This window comes from Notechis scutatus, chromosome 2 (assembly GCF_049901735.1).
Source record: "Notechis scutatus isolate UNSWTSFEM ecotype Mainland chromosome 2, rNotScu1.2, whole genome shotgun sequence".
NCBI lineage: Eukaryota > Metazoa > Chordata > Lepidosauria > Squamata > Elapidae > Notechis > Notechis scutatus.
Genome location: NC_142010.1, coordinates 24,795,841 through 24,818,961, shown reverse-complemented (window position 1 = coordinate 24,818,961; position 23,121 = coordinate 24,795,841). Strand labels below are relative to the sequence as shown.

The following is a 23,121-nucleotide window of genomic DNA, read 5'->3' as shown; positions in this document are numbered from 1 at the left end:
ATCACCACATCATCACACTAGTGGCATCAGTTTGTAACAGGGTTTCATTTCTGCAATCCCATCGTGACCCACATGGCATTGTGGTTTCTACCAATTGCCTTTTCCTCCAACTCTTTCAGCCTGCTGACGGGAAGGCAGAGTAACCCTGGTCTGGCCTGCCTGTTTCTAGGCATGCCATTCAAATCAAAGGGAAGGGATCTCGAGCCGTGAGATGCTGCCCTCACTTGCTCCCAGAGCAACGGTTGTGTCTGGTTCCTCATCTGCAAACATTTAAAGAAGAAGCTGCGAAGAACAGAAGCCAATTGCCTAGCAACCATCAAGCCTGTATCCAATTCCTTTTCCCTTCTCCCACTGTGCATTTTATTTTTCTTTCCTTCTTCCTGGTGCATTGTCTTTGGTAGAGGGAGAAACCTGATGTACTTTCTGCAGCTCCACCTGACACTTTTGAGGCGTGGATGGCTGTTTTCCTTTACCTTCAATATTTTAGACCCTACCTCCCCTTTCAGTGTCTTGACTCACACTTTCCATGCTGGCTTGGCTGTTGAAAGGGTTGTTGTGTGTTGCACACACTAAGGCAGTGGCCCCCAACCTTTTTCGAACCAGGGACCGGTTTCACGATTATTTATTCTTCCACGGACCGGTACCTGAGTAACGTGAGACTCCACCGCCATCGGGACAACTCTTCGTTCGAAACCGCCCCCCACCTTCGATGAAACTAAGGCGCGAGCACCCAAATGCCGCTTTCCAACTGAAAAACCGGAAGCACTTTCCAACCAAAAACCCAGAAGCAACCGAAAACCCGGAAGCGCTGTCGAAACAAGATGGCGGAGCCCAAGCTTTGCGGCCCGGTAAAAAATGATCCACGGACCGGTCCCGGTCCGGGGACCGGTGGTTGGGGACCCCTGCAGTAAGGGGTATACATAGCAGACCACCTGGAGATAATACGAGCTGTACAGGTAGCCCTCTATTTACAACAGTTCACTTAGTGACGGTTCAAAGTTACAATGGCACTGAAAAAAAGGGACTTGTAACTATTTTTCACACAATCTTTGCAGCATGGTCACATGACCAAAATTCAGATACTTGGCAACTGACTCATATTTATGACAGTTGCAGTATTTCAGGGTCATGTGATCCCCTTTGGCAACCTTCTGATGAGAAAGTCAATGGGGAAGCCTGATTCACTCAACTGTGATGACCCAAAGGGGCGTGGCACAAAAATAACAAAGTCACAAAAGTCGATAAATTCCCTTTACTGCCTCCAACTTGGCCCCCACTGTCCAGTTATCCTCGGCTGGAGATCAAACTCTTCCAAAAAACAGTCCAAACCCAAAATACAGATAAATTAGAAATAAAAAAAAACCAACACAAACCACGCTGAAGTACTTAACATGGCAGGCCAGGATAATAAATTGCAGACTTCCAAAAGATAACAAAACACACACAGTTGGGAGGATGCCAAAACCCAGATAAGCCTTGACAAAGATAATGCACGCTTTGCTTCCAGCAAGGTGCTGTGTGCAAACGTCCTACTTATATCCTGTTCTCCCAGCTGCAATTAATGAAAGGGATTGGGGCCCTTTCCTCTCCCGTAAGCCATGTTGCTCCCTCCTCCGTTTCTCCCCACGTGCCCTAGGATGAAGAGGCAGTGGCCCTGAGTCTTCCTCTGAATGCCCAGCTGGACTGTGCCCTTCCCCCGTTTCCTCCACAGCCACTGGAGCCACACTCCCACTCCCTGTCAGCTGCTCAATCTCCCCCTCAGAATCAGACTCCAACAAGGGCATGACACTCAACAACCATGTTACTAACTTAACAGGTGCAATAACTGGGCAAGAAAGGGCATAAAATGGGGCAAAATTCACTTAAAAACAGAAATTTTGGGCTCCGTTGTGGTCATAAGTCAAGGACTACCTGTATTTGCAAGATATACATGCCGGTTTTTATTCTATTTTCTTGTCTGACAAAATAAGCTGAATCATGAAACACTCACACTGGCTGGCTTTGGGACTGCTAGATTGTGGTCTCCAGCTGTCTAGAGAAGCCAGTCATAGATTCACAGGTGACGCCTTGTTTGGCAGATAAAAGGAAGTCACGAATGCCATGTAATCCATGGGTTTAGAGGTCAGAGAAGAGAGAGAGCTTCTTCTCCATAATGCCCCTAGTTTCTTTGTCGTCCCTTGCTCTGCAGTTAGATACAGCGGCATCCAGAGGAGCGTCAAAAAGTCAAAAGTGCAGCTGCCCCTTATGTGTATTACAACCAGAGATGGTATTCAGCAGGTTCTGACCAGTTCTGGAGAACCGGTAGCAGAAATTTTGAGTAGTTCGTAGAACTGGCAAATACCACCTCTGACTGGAGGTTTTACAGTATCCTTCCCCTGCCACACCCCCCCAAGCCACGCCCTCTGTGACATTTTTACCACCCTGCAAAGTTCTAGAGCCCTGCAAAGTTCTAGAGCAGGAGCATCCAACCTTGGCAACTTTAAGACTTGTGAACCACAACTTCAGTGGTGGAATTCAAATTTTTTTTACTACCGGTTCTGTGGGCGTGGCTTGGTGGGCGTGGCAGGGGAAGGATACTGTAAAATCCCCATTTCCACCCCACCCTTCTAACCTGCTTTCCATTTTCCTGTGCAGGGCAACCAAAAGAGGCCCAGCCAATCAGCTGGGACTCGGGAGGCAGAGAAGAGATGGGGGCGGGGCCAGTCAGAGGTGGTATTTGCTGGTTCTCTGAACTACTCAAAATTTCCGCTACCGGTTCTCCAGAACTGGTCAGAACCTGCTGAAATACCACCTCTGCACGTTAGAAACTGGAAGACCAGCATGCCAGGACAACTCCCAGAATTCCCCAGCCAGCATACTGGAAGTTGAAGTTCACAAGTCTTAAAGTTGATAAGATTGGATGACCCTGCTCTAGAACAGGGATCCCCAGGTTGTGACCCACTACCGGGCCTTGAGCTATTCAGAACCGGGGCCTGGAAGGGGCGGGTGCCTACATGCGTGTGCATCCCCTCTTGTGCAAGCAGCGGGCGAGTGCACACGTGTGTGTGCTGCCGCTCTTGCAAATGGAGCTGTGCGTATTTCCCTGCTACTTATGTGGAACCACCCTCTTGTTAGAGTTTATTGAAGAAATCAAATCCAGAAAGCACACACAGACGACTGATTTCAGCCGGATTCATTAACTTCTTTATATACATAATAATATATGAGTAAAACGTACAATATCAATAGTAGATTCTTCCAATGTAACACAAGCAAAACACAAACAGCAGCTTCAGAGCTCAGAGCAGGAGGTGGCGCTCTGGCCTCACAATCAGGAGGCTGTGAGTTCGATCCCAGGTAGAGGCTAATATTTGCTCCTGCTTGAGCAGGGGGTTGGACTAGATGTCCTCCAAGGTCCCTTCCAACTCTGTTATTCTATGTTCTATGTTCTAGTTCTCAGCAGGGCACACAGACCTGCAGGGCAACTCCCAGGCTCCTTCAGTTTCAGTTTCTAATTCAGCTCTCATTGGCTGACTTTGTTACCATGTCTGTGCCAGTTCATGAATATTCTGACACCCTTCCCTTCCCCCGCTGGGTCACAAACCCAGAAAGGCTGGGGAATTTTGCTCTAAAGGATCACGGCAGAGAAGGGACAATAACATCCATCCTTCATCAAAAACCCCTGAAGAAGCCTTTTCTGGTGTCCTTTAACAGGTTCTGTTTCCGTGCTGCTTGCACTTTCTTTGCAGAGACCTTGGAAATGTGGGCTATTGGGGCTGTAAAAGGCTGGTAAATAATAGAGGTCATTATGTTTTGTGGGCTTATTGATACGATTACCCACGCTCAACCCCTACAGGTCTGGAGCTTCAAGGGGAAGATAAAAAGGCTCTCAGTGTTGTTTCTGGGGAATTCCTGGGTTCAAAAACTCTCCCCTGTCACAAATGTCAAGGGGAGCATCAAGCATAATCATCAGACCAGTTGAGGAACATATTCATGGAAGCCCATCTGCCAATAAGCTGACACTCAAAACTTTTGTATGTTTTAATTGTTGCAATCAGCTTATCTGTGGGTGGCACATTTTTCATGGCATTTTGGTTAAAAATGTAAGGATCAATTTATCCACAGATAAGCTTATCCATCAGTATTCATATAGGTAATTTAAAAAAAGTATTACCAAATATATTTGTGGAAAAGCCCATCCAAAGATAAACTGAACCCAATTTTGATGTATTTTGGAACCTAGAATTCTCGGCTTATCCACAAGCTTATACAGTGAGCATGTTATAAAACTCCCGGAAGTGTTAATCAAGAGGCAAATCTCTAGTGACAGAAAATTGGCTTCACGAAGTCTGCACAACTGGAAAGTGCCAAATTAAGCACAACCATCCAAGAGAGAGAGGAGTGAGAACTTTGAAACATCTGGAGTTCCCTCCGCGGCACATGCAGTCTTACCAGGTGTTAAAAAGCTTCTCCTATAAGCTGCCATCATGGGCCAGCTGATTGCTATTTCCTCTGCTGGGGAGTTGGGGGAGGGGTTGGAAGTTGGGGTGGGGGAGAAGAGAATTAGAAAAGAAGCCAGAGACAATGTTTTACTTTTCCTTTGTTAACACCTGGGTGTCCAGAGTGTGTGTGGATGTGCATGCCTGTCAAATAAGTCAAGATGGCAGCTATGACCATGTGATTGAGCCTCTGGGTCTTTGTGATGTGTATTGCACAAGAACCACTGTGGTTAAAAAAACTATGGTTTATGAAATCGTTGTGTGAACCCAGAGAACTGTGGCTTATTCAGAAAGTTCCGGTTAAGTAAAAATTAGCGTGAAAAGCAAATAAGGTTTGCAATCATATTTTTTAAATGCTCACAAGGTTTATTGGTAGGAGAACTAAGCCAAAAAGAGGATCTGAATAGAGATCAACTACCTCCCAACCTGGTGCTCTCCAAAAGGTTTGGATACAGGACCATGTTTCCTAGCTCACATGACCAAAATTCATTAATCAACAAACGAGTAACCACGTGGTTAGAAAGACCTAGAATTGAGTGGTGGAACATGGGCCTTAGAAGGAGAAGGTCTCTAGTTAAACCTTACCATATTGTTCCCGATTCATGGGGGCTCTGAGATAGCCCGGCCAGGGAAACACTTTTCCAGGCTTAAGGAAGCCTCAGACCTTGGACAGCTGCTTCTCATCAGGACCAGGGCTAGTTATCAGCTTCAAAACGACAGCAGCCCAGCCTGCCCCAACTGGTGCCAACTTCCAGGTGGGCTACACTACAGTAGAATGGCTCTCGTGTCGGCCACCTCGCCCACACTGGCAGCAGATGCCAGACACCCAGGAGAAAGTCTGAGGCATAAGGCAGAGATCTGATTTGAAGCTCAATCGTAATTGATTTGATTTTGCAGTTCTGCTGTCAGTGCTCTTGAGTTTGGTGGGAAAGGGATACCGTGCTGGAAAGGAAGACGGCTCGTTTCCCCTTCGTTTTCCCCACACCCCAAATCCTACTGAGTCCTATTATCTTCTCATAAATCTGTCTTAGCTCAGTCAGGACTGTTGCCTTACCCCTTTTTCTCCTGGCCCCGGGGCATGGCTGGACTTTTACACACCGGGCGTCACAAGGTTGTGTCTTCTGCCCCTGAACCCTTGCTCATCCTAGGGAAGGGAAGCCTAAACCCCACCAGGGCTGGCAAGCCCAGCACCGACTCCCGCGCTTCCCTCCGTAGCTCCATCACTTAAGTCGAGCCCTTTCTCCTCCGCTTGGCCCTCCTTCGCCCCTCGAGCACCTGGGGCTGGCGGGAGGAGGCGGGGGAAAACCCCTGAAAAACGAGGGGTTTCCCCCACCGCCGCTCAATGCCTTGTTTATTGGCGACTCTCAGCCACCAACCCCCTCCATCCCCACCCCCCTCACCCGGACAGACACACGCACGCACCTAGGATTTCAAGAGGGTTTCAGGCCGACTTGCTATTGCGAGGACACAGGAAGGGGCTGGAGCAACCGACGACGGTGGTGCTTGGATTTGATGCTGAGGGGAGAGGAGGGGGAGGCAGGAAGGCGGAGGACCATAAAGGAAAGCGAGCGAGGAGCCGGACTCGCGCTGGTGGGACGGGGCTGCCTCTCTCTCGCAGGCGGCAAGCGGGGGGGGGGGAGGGGGGCTTCCCGCTCCCCCTCCGCATCCCCGAAGGCCGGGAGCTGCGCCAAGACGGCCCGGAGGGGAGACCTCGGGCCGGGAGGCGAGAGACTTCCTCATTGTTTGAACGGCAGGGGGTCTCGAGGTCTTGCAGCCCGCCGCGGCGGGGGCTCCGGGAGCCGAAGAGGGCAGGTAGGAGAACGCCTGGAGGAGGAGAGGAGACCCCTCTCCCCACGGAGCAGCCTTCGTCCCTTCGCCCTCTCCCCGCCCCCTTTCCACAATTCTCCCCATATACACACCGGAATGGGCGGGGGAGGGGAAGAGGGGCGGCCGATCAGCGCTTCAAAGAAAGGGGTCGGTGGGATCAGCCAGGATCGGGACGGAAGAACCCAGGGAAACTCCGGTAGGAGCCCTCTTCAGGTCCCTTCTCTCCCCGAACCGAACAATGGTTCGGTCCAGCAGCCCCGCAAGGGGAATTCGGTCTCCTTCAAAAGTTTCTCTTTGGTAGATCGGGGAAAGCAGATGCCTAGAAGCCCCTCCGCTCGCGGGGCCAAGGATCCTTTGTGCAATTCCCAGCAATTCTGCAACACGCATGCCCCATACCTGGACCTGTAAAGGTGCTTGGAAAATGCAGGTTTTGCAAAAAAAAACAACAACAACCAAAAAACCCTAAGGCGCAGAACAAGCCTTAGATCTTATTTGCTCTGAAATGTCTGCTCTTTTGCACTAAAGATGCGAGGGAGAAAGAATGTAGGGAGAAAGATAGGATCCTGGTATTTACAGAAGTTCCTTTGGGTAGGTTTGGATCCCAATCTCTCTCTCTCTCTCTCTCTGCCTCAGCTTCTCTCATTTATGAAATGGGAATAAAAAATGATCTATTTCACCATCCTTTCTGAGATGGGAAGGACCCAGGGATAATTTAAGAGCAAGGGGAACCAAACTGATTGAGGTTTTAGTCCAGTTTTTAATAGAGGTAGGGAATTACTGCCAGGTATCCCCCTTATTAATAAAGTTGAGTACCAGTAAATTCTACCTATATTCTATCTTAAATCAAGATACTTTTTTCCCCCATACCTACAAATAGCCAAGATTGTTTTGTGGTTCCTCTGATTTTTTTTAATGTGCAGATCTGATTTACACACTATGATTAATCAAATGTGATTTGTTTGGTTTTAGCAAAGCATGTTGTGTCTTTTTTTAAATAAACATTGATCAAATAAATCATGATTTAGATAGAATATTTGGAAACCAGCCACCTGCTTCTGGAGGAAGCAAATCTTGATGTGGGCTGGTATCTCCTTTTCTTTCAAGCATATTTGTTCATTAAAACAAACCTTTATAATTGTCTGTGACTGCTTGCTTGGCCTTTTCAAAATTATTCAGATCCAAATGTCTTTTTTTAAAAAGAAAATGTTATAATCTTGGATTAGACCTTTGGAAATAAGGGGTTCAATATATAGGGTTGATATAGATACTTATAGACATGTACACACAAACTACGATTCCATCCTCTGATAGCCTGCTTTTTAAATTTCATTGTATGAGAATCAATAGAGGAAGAAAGAGATTTGGGCATTAATTGGTCATTTCTAACTCCCTTGTAGCAGGCCAAGAATGAAAAGTTTTGAATGGGATGTGCCAGCTTGCTTTGCACAGACCCTGGTAATCTCTATCACTATTGAAGACACCCCAGTATAAAAACCCTAATAGACTTCTTGCTATGGTATTCATTACCTAGGCATTTCCTTGTACTCTATGCTGTTTTATGGCTTAGCAAATTGCTTTCTTCAAATCAGGATGATCCTTAATTAAAAGAGCAGTAGGCAGGTTTCCGGATCTAGGAAAGGTGTACAGATAGGTTTGTTCATAAACGTGTTAGACCTCTTCATTTCTCATGGGTCAGTTTTCCTGAAGGTTGATCAGGATGAATGAAATAACTGTGCATGTTGTCACCTGAGTTGATAAGGAGTTTTCATCTGCAATGATTTATGTGCAATTGTCATCACTTGATGGCTGACAGGACCAGCATAAGGTCCATTCATAGCTTAAAGATTGATTGCTGCTTCCTTTGATGTATTGGACTGCTATACCCCTCCTTCAGCTTGGCTGGGAATTAATGGCATTATTATCCAAGACATCTGGAAAGGGGTAGATTGGAACGGCTACTACAAACCCAGGAAGATTTCCATATTGCAGGTCTCTTCCTCAGAGTGGAATATGACACCTTTGGAAGCTTGAACTTGAGCTAAGATACAGTCAGATTTATCACTAAAAAAATAGCAACTTCCTTTTGCAGCAACTTGAGTATGTTTTAGCTCTTTTATACCTTTATAGCCCATAGGAACCTGGTCATGATTTCCACAGCATTCTCAATTCAGTCTGGGGTGGCACTATATAATAAACTATCATTAACTACTAGACAACCCTTACCCTTTGGTCCAATGTTTCAGATATGTCCTTATCAGATTACCCAATACTCCCAACAATGGCAGAACTTCTAAAGTCCTTGAAAAGTTCTAAAAAAATTAGGGGAGAGATTCAGATATATATCTGTTTTGAAAGCAGATCATGCTGTACGGTCAAACATCAGGAGCCGATCTCAGGAAGTGTTTTATGACATGTTGTATGATGTCATAAAATGCTTCATCATGATTTTTATATCATAAAATGTTTCATAAAATTTGCCACATTTCAATTCCACAGAGACCTGGATTTTGGGTGCATTCTGTAAGTTGTCCCGTTTGAGGTACTGAGGTTGAAAAAGGGTTGCCCTACGATGCGCTCAGTTAAAGGTTACAAACATGAGAATTTTAGTAGTAGTAGGGGTCCCTGGAAAGTTACGGGTGTTTTGGGAAGCGGGAAAGTGTTGCTTGTTTAAGTTCCCAGTACAGGCCGCTTTATTAATTTTTTTGGGTCGCCACTGGAAGCAACACTTACAGGTTTACTGATTGCTATCACTGATGATGTTACCTAGTTGGGTAATGAAACGCCTGCAAGAAAACAGCCAAACTCAGAAAACACCAAAGACTCCACAGATATACTGTTGACACTTCATCCCAAATCTCGCATCTCACCCAGGCACTGAAATCAGGGCAGAGGTCCAATTCATAGGAAGCAGGACTCAAGCCTCAGAGAATCCTAAGGCAGGGGTGTCAAACTTGATTTCACTGAGGGCCGCATCAGGGTTGTTTACCCTTGGAGGCTAGGGTGGGCGTGGCCAGCTTGGGCGTGGCCAGCTTGACATCACTCAGGGGTGCCTGTGGTGGCCCGAGGACACTTGTCAGCAAAAACGGAGCTCTGTTTTTGCTGGCAGTGGCACCGCAGGCCAGTACTTTGCTGTTTCCAGGACGGCCCCGCAGGCCAGATCTAAGCACCCTACGGGCCTGATCCAGCCCCTGGGCCTTGAGTTTGACACTCCTGCCTTAAGGCATTGTCAGATTCCCCTCCTTATTCCCTGCCCAAATGGAGTTCCACATCTGTGTGAATGCAAGCAAGATAACCTGCAAAAACACCTCATAGCTGCCTGGTTACTCTCTTGATAGGTAAAATGTGATACCTAGTCCAACATCAGTGATGATTATGAACAGACTGAGGATGGGCTCTACTTTCAGCATATTCAGAATTAAAAGTAGGAGATCTAGGATTATCTTACTTCCATAAATAACTCCAACATAACCAAGTGAGTTGGGCACCAAACTGATAATCTAGATCAGCGGTCACCAACTGGTGGGCCATGAGAAAATTTTGGTGGGCCGCGGAGAAATCTCACCCCCAGAGCACCCCCCTCAAAGCAATTAATCCAGGCTGCAGGGAAACACAAGGCTGCGCCACCCACATGGCCTGCGGGAACCCTCCCCGCCCACTCACTCCTTACCCACAAACTTGCCTGCTAAACTGCTATTTTTCCTTTTTCCAACCATCAACTGTTCTGCTGTGCTGGGAGATTTAGATTAGCTAGGAAGGAGGAAATGGTTGGATTTCTTGCTTTCTAACTATCTTTAGATCTTCAGCTCTGCTATTAAATACAGCCGAACCTCCCTTAGGACTGAAGGTTCTATTATTCAGTGCAAACTTACAGCAAGCAAATTTTATGTGACAGACTGAGCTAGCCGATGGCAGATAGATAGATCACTGAATGATTCTGTGAGCAACTCAATCTGCCTGCCTGCTTTCTCTGATTTTGGGTAAAAGTTGCTCTTTTTTAATAAAAAAATCAATATTTATATCAATATTTATAATATTTACATACAAGCCATGCCCAGCCAGTCACATGACCACCAAGCCACACCCACAAATTAGGCCATGCCCACAGAACTGGTTAGTGGTCCCTGGGATTTAAAATTATGAATTTGGTGGTCCCTGAGGTCCAAAAGGTTGGTGACCCCTGATCTAGATGAAAACATAAAGGTTAAGAAATTGCATTTTAAAAGGCAGTGTGTCCTGACTTGCAAGTAAGTGCTGTTGCTGTTGTACTTATTGCATTGCCCTGGTTATTAGCCATTGCCAGAAAGTCAGATTGTTACGTGTCAGTGGTGTGAATAACATTCTTCTTGTTTTAGGAGCTGGTTCATTGTCTGGAGGTGACTTGGGACTGAATGATGGAGAATCAGTGGCTAGTTGTAGATCCTAAGAAGAAACCTTACAAAGAAACTCACCAGGAGACCTGTGAAACTCTAGTGGCACTGAGTAAATATAATTTTATTTACTTAATATATGTGTAACCAAAGAGCCACGGTGGCGCAGTGGTTAGAATGCAGTATTGCAGGCTAATTCTGCCGATTGCCAGCAGTTCCATCCTGACCGGCTCAAGGTTGATTCAGCCTTCCATCCTTCCAAGGTCGGTAAAATGAGGACCCAGATTATTGGGGGTCAATATGCTGACTCTGTAAACCATTTGGAGAGGACTGTAAAGCACTGTAAAGCGATATATAAGTCTAAGGGCTATTGCTACAATCTGCTTTTTCTTAAAGAGCAGCAATACATGGTTATCCTTGACTCCTTACCTTGTGGCACAAAGACTGGCAAAGTGACAATACTTGTGTACTTTTTATTTGTAGAAACTGCAGCTAAAGAGGAGAAAAAAATAAAATAAAAAAGAAGGATGGAACCAAGCCAGCCAGCGAAGTTAATTCGTATATTTTGCTTTTTTCCTCTTCAAGCAGGATCTTCAAGTTCCAAGCCCAGTGAGATTTTCTTGGTGAAAGAGGAAGAGGAATCCAGCATCCTGGAATCTGGTGGTAGGGAGAACCCAAGGAGAGCCAATTTTGGTGAGTAGATGTGGAGGGAGGGGCACCCAGGTTGCAGATCTCAGCTTTTCTCTTCAGTATGTTTTCCTTCACACTTTAGTGCAGAGGTCTCCAAACTTGGCAACTTTAAGACTTGTGGAAAATCCACAAGTCTTAAAGTTGCCACGTTTGGGGACCCTTGCTTTAGTGGATCCGTAGGAACATGAACCTTACATGAACCATTTATGCTCATGGGTCAGGTCAGTGGCCTTGAACAAGATTTAGGCAAGAGTGCAGAGTAGATTTTCTCTACCCGCTGGCCGCTCAAAAGGCTAGAAAGCGGGTTGGCGAAATGTTGCTCAATGGTTAAATGATCAAATCTGGGTTGCAAAAACCAAAAGAGGGATAGTGAGTGAGTGAGTGAGTGAGTGAGAGAGAGAGAGAGAGAGAGAGAGAGAGATGCAAAACATTTTTCAAAGCTTTCCAACACAATGTACGTACAAAAGCTCTCTCACACAAATAAACATATATTGCAGAAAAATGGTTATGTAGTTATCACTAGCTTATTTGTTTTATTCACACCCCATCTGTTGTACAAGAGTTGAAATCAGTGTCCATAATTCTACCTCATCCTGTTTTTCCCTACAGTAATACTTTTGTGGACATAGAGAGAGTGAGGGTCACCAGAAGCTTCTGTGGATGAAGGCTGGCCTAGAACCCATATCTCTCCACTTGTAGTCCTACCCTTTCCCCACTAAACCACCCAGGAATCTTGAGGAACCCTGGAGATTCAGACATTTGGTGGAGAGGTGCCTTTGATCTGAGAGATAAGCCTTGAAATGTGGCAGTAATAATGGAGTGTCTTTTTTTTTTTTTCAAATTAAAAAGAGGTAGATGAATTTAGGGGAGGGGGAATTACAGCTTCTGACAACTACCTTCAGTTGCAAATAACAGCCAGTTTATCACAAGTTTTGCACTGCAAATCTATGTAAGTTCATTCTGCATTTCTCCTAGCTAAATATATATATATATATTAGGATGTCACTTGACTGGAGCTGACCACAACAGGGGCCAGAAGGTTGGATGGGGAAGACTCTGGACCAAAACCTTGCATTGTGGAAACGATGTCTGACCAGTGGGGCCTTGATTACAATCAGGACCAAAACCTTGCATTGTGGAAACGATGTCTGACCAGTGGTGGTTACTACTTGGTTACAATCAGTATAAACCTGATCGCCTGTCAGATTACTTGCTGTGCCCCTTCCTGCAGTTTTTCACTTGGCCTTCCCGAGGCTGAGATGAGGATGAAGAATAAGGCGGTTCCTTTAGTTCCTGCCTTGTGTAAGGTGAAGGAGGCGCCTTGTTTGCTGCGGTCTGTTTACGGGACAAGAATGGGGATTGAGAAGTAAGGAGGCCTATATTTCCTTGTGGCTGATTTCTTTATCCTTTTGTAACCATAAAGTCTCAGAGCAAAGCCAGAAAGGACGGAGGGAGAGGGGGGGAGATAAGATGGCCGAATGCTGGCTAGCAGAGAATTCGGTTTGAAATAGGCCACTTAAGGGTTTAGACTAGAGCCCTTAGCAACTGAAAGTTTTGATTTGAACAAACCTTAGAGAATAGGTCCTATCGGGGTGGGCTGGAGAGGTGGGTATTCAGCAGGTTCTGACCAGTTCTGGAGAACCGGTAGTGGACATTTTGAGTAGTTTGGAGAACCGGCAAATACCACTTCTGACTGGAGATTTTACAGTCTCCTTCCCCTGCCATGCCCACCAAGCCACGCCCACAGAACTGGTAGTAAAAAAAATTGAATCCCACCACTGGTGGGTTGCTGGGGGTTCGCAGGGGTTCAGGAGAGCCCCTAGTTAAGATTCTGTGGAGTTTGGAGAACTCCCAAATCCCACTCCTGGCTGGCTCCACCCACCCCACCCAGCCCCTCCGTGGAGTCCCCATGTGGCATTTTCGATGCAGGGCGAGCACAGAGGCTCGTGGAGATTGAAAAAGGGGCCTCTTGGAAATTTAGGAAGGCCAGAAATGGGCTCATTTCTAGCTTCTGGAGCCTGGGGAGGCCATTTTCACCCTCCCAGAGGCCCGAGGAAAATCTCCGGAGCCCGGGGAGGACAAAAACGCCTCCCCCCCCCACCGTGGTGCAGGAGGCTGACTAGGCCACGTCCACCGTGGCCACGCCCACCTAGCAACTGGGCAGAGAATTTTTTGCTAAACTTTTTGAAGCCCACCCCTGGGTCCTATACTCCAGGTTCTGGCCATCTCTTCAGGATACAGGTAATTCCCGACTTACAACTGGTTACTTAGCAACTGTTTGAAGTTACGATGGATTCCCTCTAAAAGCTATTTACAGTATGGTTTTGAAGATCCAATGTTCAGTCCCTTCTCTGCAGTCACACGACCCCATTTTGTGCACTCCGCAACTGGCCCACATTTACTGCCCTTTGCAGTGCCCTGTGGTCACATGATCACAATTTATGTTTTTGCCAGAATTTATTTCCGGTTTGCTTAACAATCATGTTCTTTTAACAAAAAAAGGTCCTGAAATAGGGTCTGGTCACAGCGTGACTCATTTTTACTGACCATTATGAGTTAAGTCCAGGGGTGGGATTCTACCAGTTCGCACCTACTTGCTAGAACTGGCTGTTAACATTCTAAGCAGTTCAAAGAACCAGTTGTTAGAATAAATTACTGGCCTAATCCTGTAATGAAGGCAGGAAGGAAACATTCTGGTGTTGCTTACAGAAACTGCCTCTCCATTAACCCTTATTACATTCTTGGCAGGACTAGACTTCCTGTCTCCGGAACTTCTCTGGAGTTTTTTCCCCCTCCTTTGCTGGAACTTTGCTTGTGTGGAGTGACCATTCAAAGTTACAATGGCACTCAAAAAAGTGAGTTATGACCATTTTTCACACTTACGACTGCTGCAGCATCCCCACAGTCACGAGAGGCCAGGCGAGGAGATGCGTGCCTCGATGTGAGTGATATTGAGTTGGCCACACCCAGCCAATAACATGACCACCAAGCCACGCCCACCCAGTCACATGCCCACCAACCCATGCCCACCAACTAAGCCACACAACACAGAACCGGTGGTTTAAAAAATTGAATCCCATCCCTGGTTAAGTCTGCAATTGCAGAGCACAATTACAGCCGTAACTTGAGGACTATCTGTGTAGACTATGGGAATATTAGAAAGCTGATGGCCCTTTGTGTTTTCTCCCTACCAGGTGAGGGGATGGGCAGTGAGGAAGAGGAAGAGAGCGAAGAGGAAGAAGTTCCACAGCAACACCAACCAGAGCTGCTCAAGCTGGATGCCAGGGTGGTTTCTGGAAACTGCAAGAGCCTGCGCTGGAGGGTGGTGCAGCCGTCCAGCAGTGGCAAGGTCCTGGCAGGGGAGGGCCCCCCCATCCTGGTTCTGCAGAAGGGCTACGAATGCGAGGACTGCGGGAAGGTCTTCAGCTGCAGCTCGCACTACAGCAAGCATCGACGCACGCACACAGGTGAGCGCCCCTTCCATTGTGAAGACTGCGGCAAAAGCTTCAACGTCAGCTCTAACTTATATCGGCATCAGCGGGCACATGCCAGTGCCAACGCCACCCCAGGAGCTCCCTCCCCGGCCCTCCTGCCCACCCGGGGCCTGCCCTACCAGTGTGCCGAGTGTGGCCGGTGTTTCCGCCGCAACACAGAGCTGGTGACTCACCAACGCCTCCACACCGGCCGGCTGCCCTTCCAGTGCAGCGACTGTGGCAAGAGCTTTTCCTGGAGTTCACATTTTGCCCGACACCTGCGCATCCACACCGGGGAGAAGCCCTACCCTTGCAATGAGTGTGGCAAGCGCTTCAGCCGCAGTTCCCACCTCTACCGCCACCAGCGCACTCACGGCACCAACACGGCCGCCAACGTCACCCGGGCCTACATCTGTACCTACTGTGGGCGCAGCTTCAGCACCACGCTGCACTTTGACCAGCACCAGCGTACCCATCGCGGCCGCAAACCTTACAAGTGCACCCTTTGCGGTAAAGCCTTTGCCGATGGCTCGGCTTTGGTAAAGCACCAGCGGCTGCACTTGGTTGGGGGGGACCAGAACCACCAGTGCTCGGAATGTGGGCAGAGTTTTGGGGGACGGTCCCAGCTGGCCCGCCACCGCCGACTCCACGGCACCGCCGATAAGCCCTTTGGTTGTGGGGAGTGCGGGCAAAGCTTCAGCGCTCGCACTCAGCTAGCTCAGCACCGGCGGCTCCACATCTCCACCGATAAGCCGTACCACTGTGGCGAGTGTGGGCTCAGTTTTACGTGGAGCTCCCACTGGGAGCGACATCGACGCATCCACACAGGCGAGAGGCCCTACACCTGTGGGGACTGTGGCAAGTGCTTTGGGCGTACCTCCCACTTATACCGACACCAACGCACCCATGCTGGGGGGAAGCCCCACATCTGCCCTGACTGCGGCAAGAGCTTCAACAGTACCTTGCATTTCCAGCGCCACCAACATGCCCACCACCACAACCCAGATGGTACTCAGCTCTCTGCCCATACGTGTGGGAATTGTGGCGAGCCGTGCGCTGATGCCTCCGCTTTGCTCGAACCCCAGTGTGGCCGTGTGGAGGAGAGGCTGTATCCCTGTCCCCAGTGCAAACGGCACTTCTGTGGGACCTCACGCCTTTACCGGCATCTCAGAAGTCATGCCCGCCAGACCGAAGAGACAGTACTGGGGTTGGCTTCCCCACAATACAAAGGGGTTGAACCGTGCTAAGGAGAGGAGGGGGCTAGAGAGGCGTCCATGACTGGCTAGTGCCAAGGTAGTTCTCCAGGCTAGACTTCCCCAATCCAAAGTCCAATGTTCAGATGGGTCTTTGGGCTTGATGTTCTACATTTGTTTCTGAGGCATAAAGGAAGAAGAATCAGATCCTCTAGGCCAGGGGTCTCCAATCTTGGCAACTTTAAGATTTGTGGACTTCAACTCCCAGAATTCCTCAGCCAGAAATGCTGAAGTCCACAAGCAAAGCTGGCTGAGGAATTCTGGGAGTTGAAGTCCACAAGTTGTTAAGGTTGAGGAGCGCTGCTCTAGAACCTAGGCAGAATTCATACCAAGGCGGAAACAATTTCAGGGTTTTTATCAAAATGTTAAAAACAAAACCACTCATTCTGCTAGCAGGAACCAATAACTGTTTCCCCTGCTCTGTGTTTGTTCTCCTTCGTGGCCAAATGGCAGCCATAATCCTCTGAGAGAAGGGCTATTTCTGGGGATCCTACCTTCCTTTGCAAGGACACTTTGCTACCCAGAGCCATGGATCCTTGCAAATAATTTTCAGCACACACCTGCAACAGGTGAAGGAATCTATCCTGTGGTCAAGAAGGAAACCAAGGCCATTCCTCCTCCAGGTCAGATTGTGGGGTTTGAATGAAACAACAGGGAAAGCCTGCACAGTTTGCAAGAGCTGAGCATTATTTTGCCTAACTGATTCAGAGGGTGATATATGGGCCTTTGGATTGTCCAGTATGTTGAGGGCAAAGATGGGAGTCGATCTGGATAAAAGAAGACATGACCGATAGCTATAACATTCAAGTGGGAGAATCCACCGTGGTGGATTATCTGGCTAGAATAGAAGGTGGAGTCAAGTGCCCGGCTAGCTCAGAGTGGTTCCGTTGGACTCCTGAAGCCTTAATCTGGCTCTTCCAGGGGTGGGCTGCTGGGGGTTTTCAGGGGTTTGGGAGAGCCCCTATATGGCCCTGCCCACCCCTCCCCAGTCCCCACGCAGCCCGTTTTGGATGCAGGTAATTGCAGAGCGCACCTGGAGGCTTGGGGAGGGCAAAAAACGGGCCAGAAATGGGCCTGTTTCTGGCTTCCAGAGAGCCTCTGGAGCCCGGGGAGGCTGTTTTCGCTCTCCTGGAAGCTCGAGGAAAGCCTACGGAGCCCGGGGAGGCTGTTTTCGCTCTCCTGGAAGCTCGAGGAAAGCCTCCGGAGCCCGGGGAGGCTGTTTTCGCTCTCCTGGAAGCTCGAGGAAAGCCTCCGGAGCACGGGGAGGGCAAAAATGCCCCCCCCCATTGTGGTGCAGGAGGCCAAATAGGCCATGCCCACCATGGCCACGCCCACCCAGCAACTGAGCAGAGAACCCTTTGCTAAAAATTTTGAAGCCCACCCCTGGGCTGTTCCCTAGAGAATGCAGGGCATGGCGAGATAAATGCTAGGTCCAAAGAACCAGAATGACACATGAGCAGATCAGTTTCTTTATTGCCTTTATTCACCTGTTTGCAATAATTTCGCCAGACTAACTGCACTCTCTTGGGAACAGCCAAATAAAGGTTTCAGGAGTCTGCCTTTGTCACCTCCTCCCACGGAGCAACTCTTAAATTAGCCATTTCTTTACTCCCTAATCTACTCTAGTTTAAAATTCCCACCATAGGAACAGGAATCCGTCTAGTGCCTATAAAAGTGTTAAGACTACAGCTCTTACAATTCCTGGCCACTGGAGGGCATTAGGTTGAAGGAAGCTGATCTAAGCCAACTGATTCTGTATTTTGTCATTAACCTATAATATGTTGCCTCCTTCCATGAAAAGTCCTTCCCATCCTCATTAGCGAGGATTTTCCTGAAGAGTCCTTGGTGCTCTTTGAGTCTGGGTGTTGGCTTGCAGACATTTCATTACCCAACTAGGTAACATCATCACAGCCAAGGAAACCTCTGCAAGCCAACAACCAAGCTGAGAGATCACCAGGAGTCCACAGTTCAACTCTGAATTACAGATATTACCTTCTATTGGGTGGATTTTTCTGCACCAAACCCTCTGCAATGAAAAGAAGCTCAGGATGGTTTAGTGCAAAACATGCTAATAACAAGGCTAACACGCTAATGACTTGCAGCCAACCTTCTCAGGTCTCCAAGCTGGTCACTGACACACCACAACCAGAGATGGATAGCTCATCTTTGTTTCCAAAGAACAGCCTCTACAATGCTGCCCCCTGTAGCTTTCAGAAACACGAAGTTGGCGTTACACGGGCTGCGACCAATCTGTTTGTGAGGATGACAAAAGCATGAGATTAATGGCCCCCAATTTTCCCAGGTCCACCCTTCCCTATGCTCTAATAGGGAGTGGTTTCAGGCAGCAGGCAGCATCATAGCAGAAACTCTACCGATGTCACTTTTCCCTGCAACTAAACTATGATATTATGCAGACGTTCTATTGCAGGATACCGCTCAGAGACAAAAGAGCCAGTTTCTTTGATTAGCTGCATTGGGAATCTTTAGGTTAACAGCAACCTGTTTGAAATGGGTAAATATAGCCCAAGGGTCTTCACAGCTTTAAGACTTGTGGACTTCCACTCCCAGAATTCCTCCTCTAGTCATGTTAGCTCAGGAATTCTGGGAGTGGAAGTCCACAAGTCTTAAAGCTGTGCCAAGTTTGAAGACCTTTGATATAGCCTATTAAATTTTGCAACCATTTGAATAGAGAAACCCCCACAAGAAGAACTAAAAGGCAGTCCCAACTCCACCCCCACTCCTTCCCTTGCCATAATATGCTAGATCTGAAGGAAATCATATTTTAAAAATGGATGACATTAAGCTGCAGATCCCTCCAATTTACATACTACTGTATGTTGTTTGAGCATCTGGGTTTTTTCTGGAAAAACTCTCTGTGGTGTTGAACTAACTCCATGGCGTGTAATCCATCCATCATTCTCAGCTAGGATTGAATTTACAATAGCTATTTATTTATCCTGAAACTTGCCCCTACTCAGAGGAAGTGTTTATCTCTGGGAGGCATCTATATGGAAACTAGTTAAAATCTTATCGAGTTTTACATACAGGTAGTCCTTGAGTTATCACCACAATTGAGTCCAACATTTCTGTTGCTAAGTGAAACATTTCTTAAGTGAATTTGCCCCATTTTATGACCTTTTTTTGCCACAATTGTTAAGTGAATCATTTCTTTTGTTAAGTTAGTAACACAGTTGTTAAGGGAATCTGGCTTCCCCGTTGATTTTGCTTGTTAGAAGGTCGTAAAAGGGGATCCCATGACCCTGCAACCGTCATAACTATGAACCAGTTGCCCAGCTTCCAAATTTTGATCACATGACCATGGGGATGCTGTAATGGTCATAAGTATGAAAAACGGTCATAAGTCACTTTTTTCAGTGCCGTTGAAACTTTAAATGGTCACTAATGGTCGAGGACTACCTGTACATTAAAATACAGCTGCTGCTAATGGCTGTTGTGTTCAAAGCCTAAATATTAATATAACCTAGACAAACAATGTAAGCTAAGAATAGAACATAGAAGAAGTCCTCCAGTTACAACCATAATGGAACCCAGCCCATTATGATAATAAATCATGCCAATATTCAAATGGGCTGGTCACCTGACTATCCCAATTTTACAATCTTTTTTTTTTGTGGTTGTTGTTGAGCGAGCATCGTAGGGGTTAAGCAAACACTATGCTTAAGTGAAACAACTGTTCGTTTATGGTAAGCTTTTGCCAAAAACTGGAAGTGCCGGTGTGATGACCCGGGGCGTGGCACAAAGGCAACACAGTCAAATAAGCAAGAAGTGTCCCTTTAATACCTTTAACTTTTCCCCCAATGTCCAGGTTACCTTCGGCTGGAGAAAAAACTTTCCCAAGAACAGTCTTTAAGTGGAGGAAATTCAGTCCGAAAACAAAGTACATGCAAACTATAAATAAAAATCCACACAAACCACGCTGCGGTAATTAACTTGACAAGGCAGGAGAAGGAATTGCAGAGCCCAGCAAAACACACACAGTTGGGAAGATGCCAGGAACACAGATAAGCCTCGACAGTAACAGATAACCCTGCTTCCAACAACTTTGCTGTGCGCAACTCCCCCTTTTTAAACACTGTGTTCCCAGCTGCAGCTAATGAAGGGAATCAGAGCCTTTTCCTCCCGCGTAAGCCAGGCAACCCATGTTGCTCCCTTCTCTGTTCCTCCCTGCGTGCCCTAGGATGAAGAGGGGGTGGGCCTGGGTCTTCCTCTGAACTCTCTCTGCCTTGCTCTACCTCTCCCCTGCTCTGCCCAGCCGGACTTTGCCCTTCCCCAGTTTCTTCCATAGCCAACGGAGCCACACTCCCAACTCCATGTCAGCTGCTCAGCCTCCCCTTCCGAATCAGATTCCGAGAGGGGCACGACAATCGGTTTTCAGCAAAACTGTTGTAAAATGCAGTCACGTTATTGGACGGGAGGGGCGACCATTGGAACTTCAAACCTGGGTTGTAAGTTCCTTTTTTGGGGGTATGTCATAACTTTGAACAGTTGGGTGAGCAACAAGTCATAAATCGAGGACTATCCATACTATGCTTCTTAACGTCAGAGTTGTGGTGCCATCAGTTTAATAAAAAGAAAAATCACAGCAGACAAAAATAGGCTAGTCGTCCATCTCCGGGGATTCATATATTTTATTCCCCATCCATTCCTGGTATTGTTTTAGTATTAAGATAATTGTAGGAGGAAGCATGGAGGTTGCCTAGCGAACAGAAGGTTCTCCTCAATCGGCTACTGTATGAATTAGCCAAGAAGTAATTTGGTTGGGGGACAGAGAGGAAAAAATTCTTTCTTTTCCTTTTCCTCTGCAGTGAAACGGGGAATAACAACATCTGATGAAAATTTGTGGTTGGAATGGATCTAGGAAAGTTGTATAGTTACTTTGACTCCCTTGCCTAGGATCTAAGCCTAGGATCTCCACTATATTCAGGATGAATGAATCTTCCAAAGGTGCTAGAAATTAGAACCACTGCCTTTACATAGGATATAGCTCATGTGTAGAAATTGTGTGCCAACTGCAGGCTGTGATCAGTGAATCCATTGCTCTGAGGCTGTTGAGCAAGGAGTTGGTGGTTTATTGTCCCTAAAGCGGATAATCTCCAATACAGCTATGTCTGAAATGAGCAGGAATCTGTGTGTGTTGTGAATCAAATAGACTAGGGTAATAAAAGAAATGTTTCAGTCAACAACTCTTGTTTTTGTGCCTACAGCAAGTGTTCTTCCACTCAGACATTCTCTGGAAATACACACATCGCCTTATTTTGTAGCTAAGGCCCTGGCTAGTAGATCACTTTTCCCTAACTGGGTTTGCATATTGCACCGAATCCCAGCTTCTTCAATTATGGTTTGTGGAATAAGCCAGAGTAAGCTGCATGCCTATAACATTTAAATAATGATTTACAAACCACAGTAGTAAGGTTCATATAGCAAGCCAAGCTATAACTTTTACTATGCCAACCCAGTCCTATCTTCATAATTATAAAGCCCTGATAAACTATTTAAAATATCCTTACTTCATCTTACATTTACTTTTAAATCCTACTTGGTGATGTGCTACACACAGATGCAGCATAGACAAAACGGCTCTTGTATAGCTTCCCATTGACAAAGTGGTTATTCAATTATATGAAATACAAGAAGATAATCATTTTCCAAGGATGGGTATGACCTGCTAAGGAATCTACATACCAGGAGAATCATAAAACATAGTCTATGGAGATTCTCAATCATCCAGATCATGGTTGTCCCAAAGCTGCTTTTTCCAAAAGGCAACTGGACTTCCTTGGGTTTTTTTTTTCCTTTGAAAACATTTCACTTCTCATCCAAGAAGCTTCTTCAGTTCTAACTGGTGGGGAACTGGAAGGATCAGAATGAGGGTCAATTGTTAGGTCTCTGAGAGTCAATGGGGCCACTTGGAGGTTAATCAGTATTCTCAGAGTCACCTGAATTAGTGTAAACAGATGTGGAACCTTTCTGGGACTGCTAAAAGAACTGCATTGTAAACAGGAGATAACTGGTGTCTATCCCTCCCCCTCTATTGAGGGAGGGTGCTTCAATTTTAACCTAGATGGCCTCTTTGACTCATCTTCAAACCAGCCATCCTCTCTGCCCAGAATGTCTGCCAATACTGTGATTGCCTGCTTCACTTCTTCACTGAATGGAGAAATGTTGATTGTGGAAGGGGAACACAACAGTTGCAAGGTAGAAAATACACAAATATTTATATGCCTTCACATTATTGTTGTTCTGATAGGATAAGGAAGGCATCCATTGCTTGGTCACCAGTGACCAATTAGTTAATCTGTGGCCATCAAAATACAGCTGAATTACAATTGCTAGTATCTTAAAAAAAGGATGTGGATTGAAGCATACCCAATTGGCAGTTAATTGCCTTTGGATCGAGCAAATGGAAACCACTTTCCCAAGAGGCAAAAGTTTCCACTGCAAACCGCTCTTCGGGGAATTTCAGCCACTATTCTACTTTTTCTATGTGGGAATGACAGAAAACAATCTACCTTTTTATCTGTCATCCCACTCCATAGATCAAATGTTTCTCAGCCTTGGCAACTTAGAGTGGACCTCAACTCCTACCTAAAGTTATCAAGGTTGAGAAACATTGATCCATCTTCTCATTGGAGGAATCTACAAGGTGTCAAAAATGTTGAGATGATGTTGGCTATGATGCCTTTAAAAAAGGCAAGACTACATTACAGCTGCCATCTTTATTTTTTATAATTTTAATTGTCACCTTCTTCCCCGCCCCCTGGCCAATGGATGCCCCTGCTTCTGGAGACAGATAAGTTTCAAGACTTCAGTTTCTTGAAGTCCTTTTTAAAGTGGTGAGCACAGAACAAGTTACCCTTCAGCTCCTCGGGGTAATCCACACAAGGAGCACCCAAACTATCTTCATTGTAAGTTGATATTTGACAGAATCCTACAAGACTGAAAGTGTTTCTCCCCTTCTCTCTTTTTAATCTCTGGAATACTGGGGACAGTCTCTCCTGAAGTTAGCAGGAAT

At 46.6% G+C, this 23,121-nt stretch overlaps 1 protein-coding gene across 5 annotated transcripts; it reads left to right on the top strand.

The window, feature by feature from the left end:
• The first annotated feature begins 5,915 nt into the window (after positions 1-5,915).
• On the top strand, positions 5,916-21,286 carry LOC113422201 (uncharacterized). 5 transcript variants are annotated; one of them, XM_087953764.1, is made up of 5 exons: positions 5,916-6,290; positions 10,658-10,784; positions 11,261-11,365; positions 14,557-16,042; positions 19,915-21,286. In XM_087953764.1, the coding sequence occupies exons 2-5, from the start codon at positions 10,694-10,696 to the stop codon at positions 20,036-20,038; spliced, it is 1,806 nt and encodes a 601-aa protein (XP_087809890.1). In that variant the 5' UTR covers positions 5,916-6,290; positions 10,658-10,693; the 3' UTR covers positions 20,039-21,286. The 5 variants fall into 5 exon arrangements, with proteins under 5 accessions (XP_087809890.1, XP_087809888.1, XP_026538778.2 ...); XM_087953762.1 differs by having other exon boundaries at positions 11,258-11,365; XM_087953763.1 differs by lacking the exon at positions 5,916-6,290 and adding an exon at positions 6,410-6,501 and having other exon boundaries at positions 11,258-11,365.
• The last annotated feature ends 1,835 nt before the right edge of the window (positions 21,287-23,121 follow it).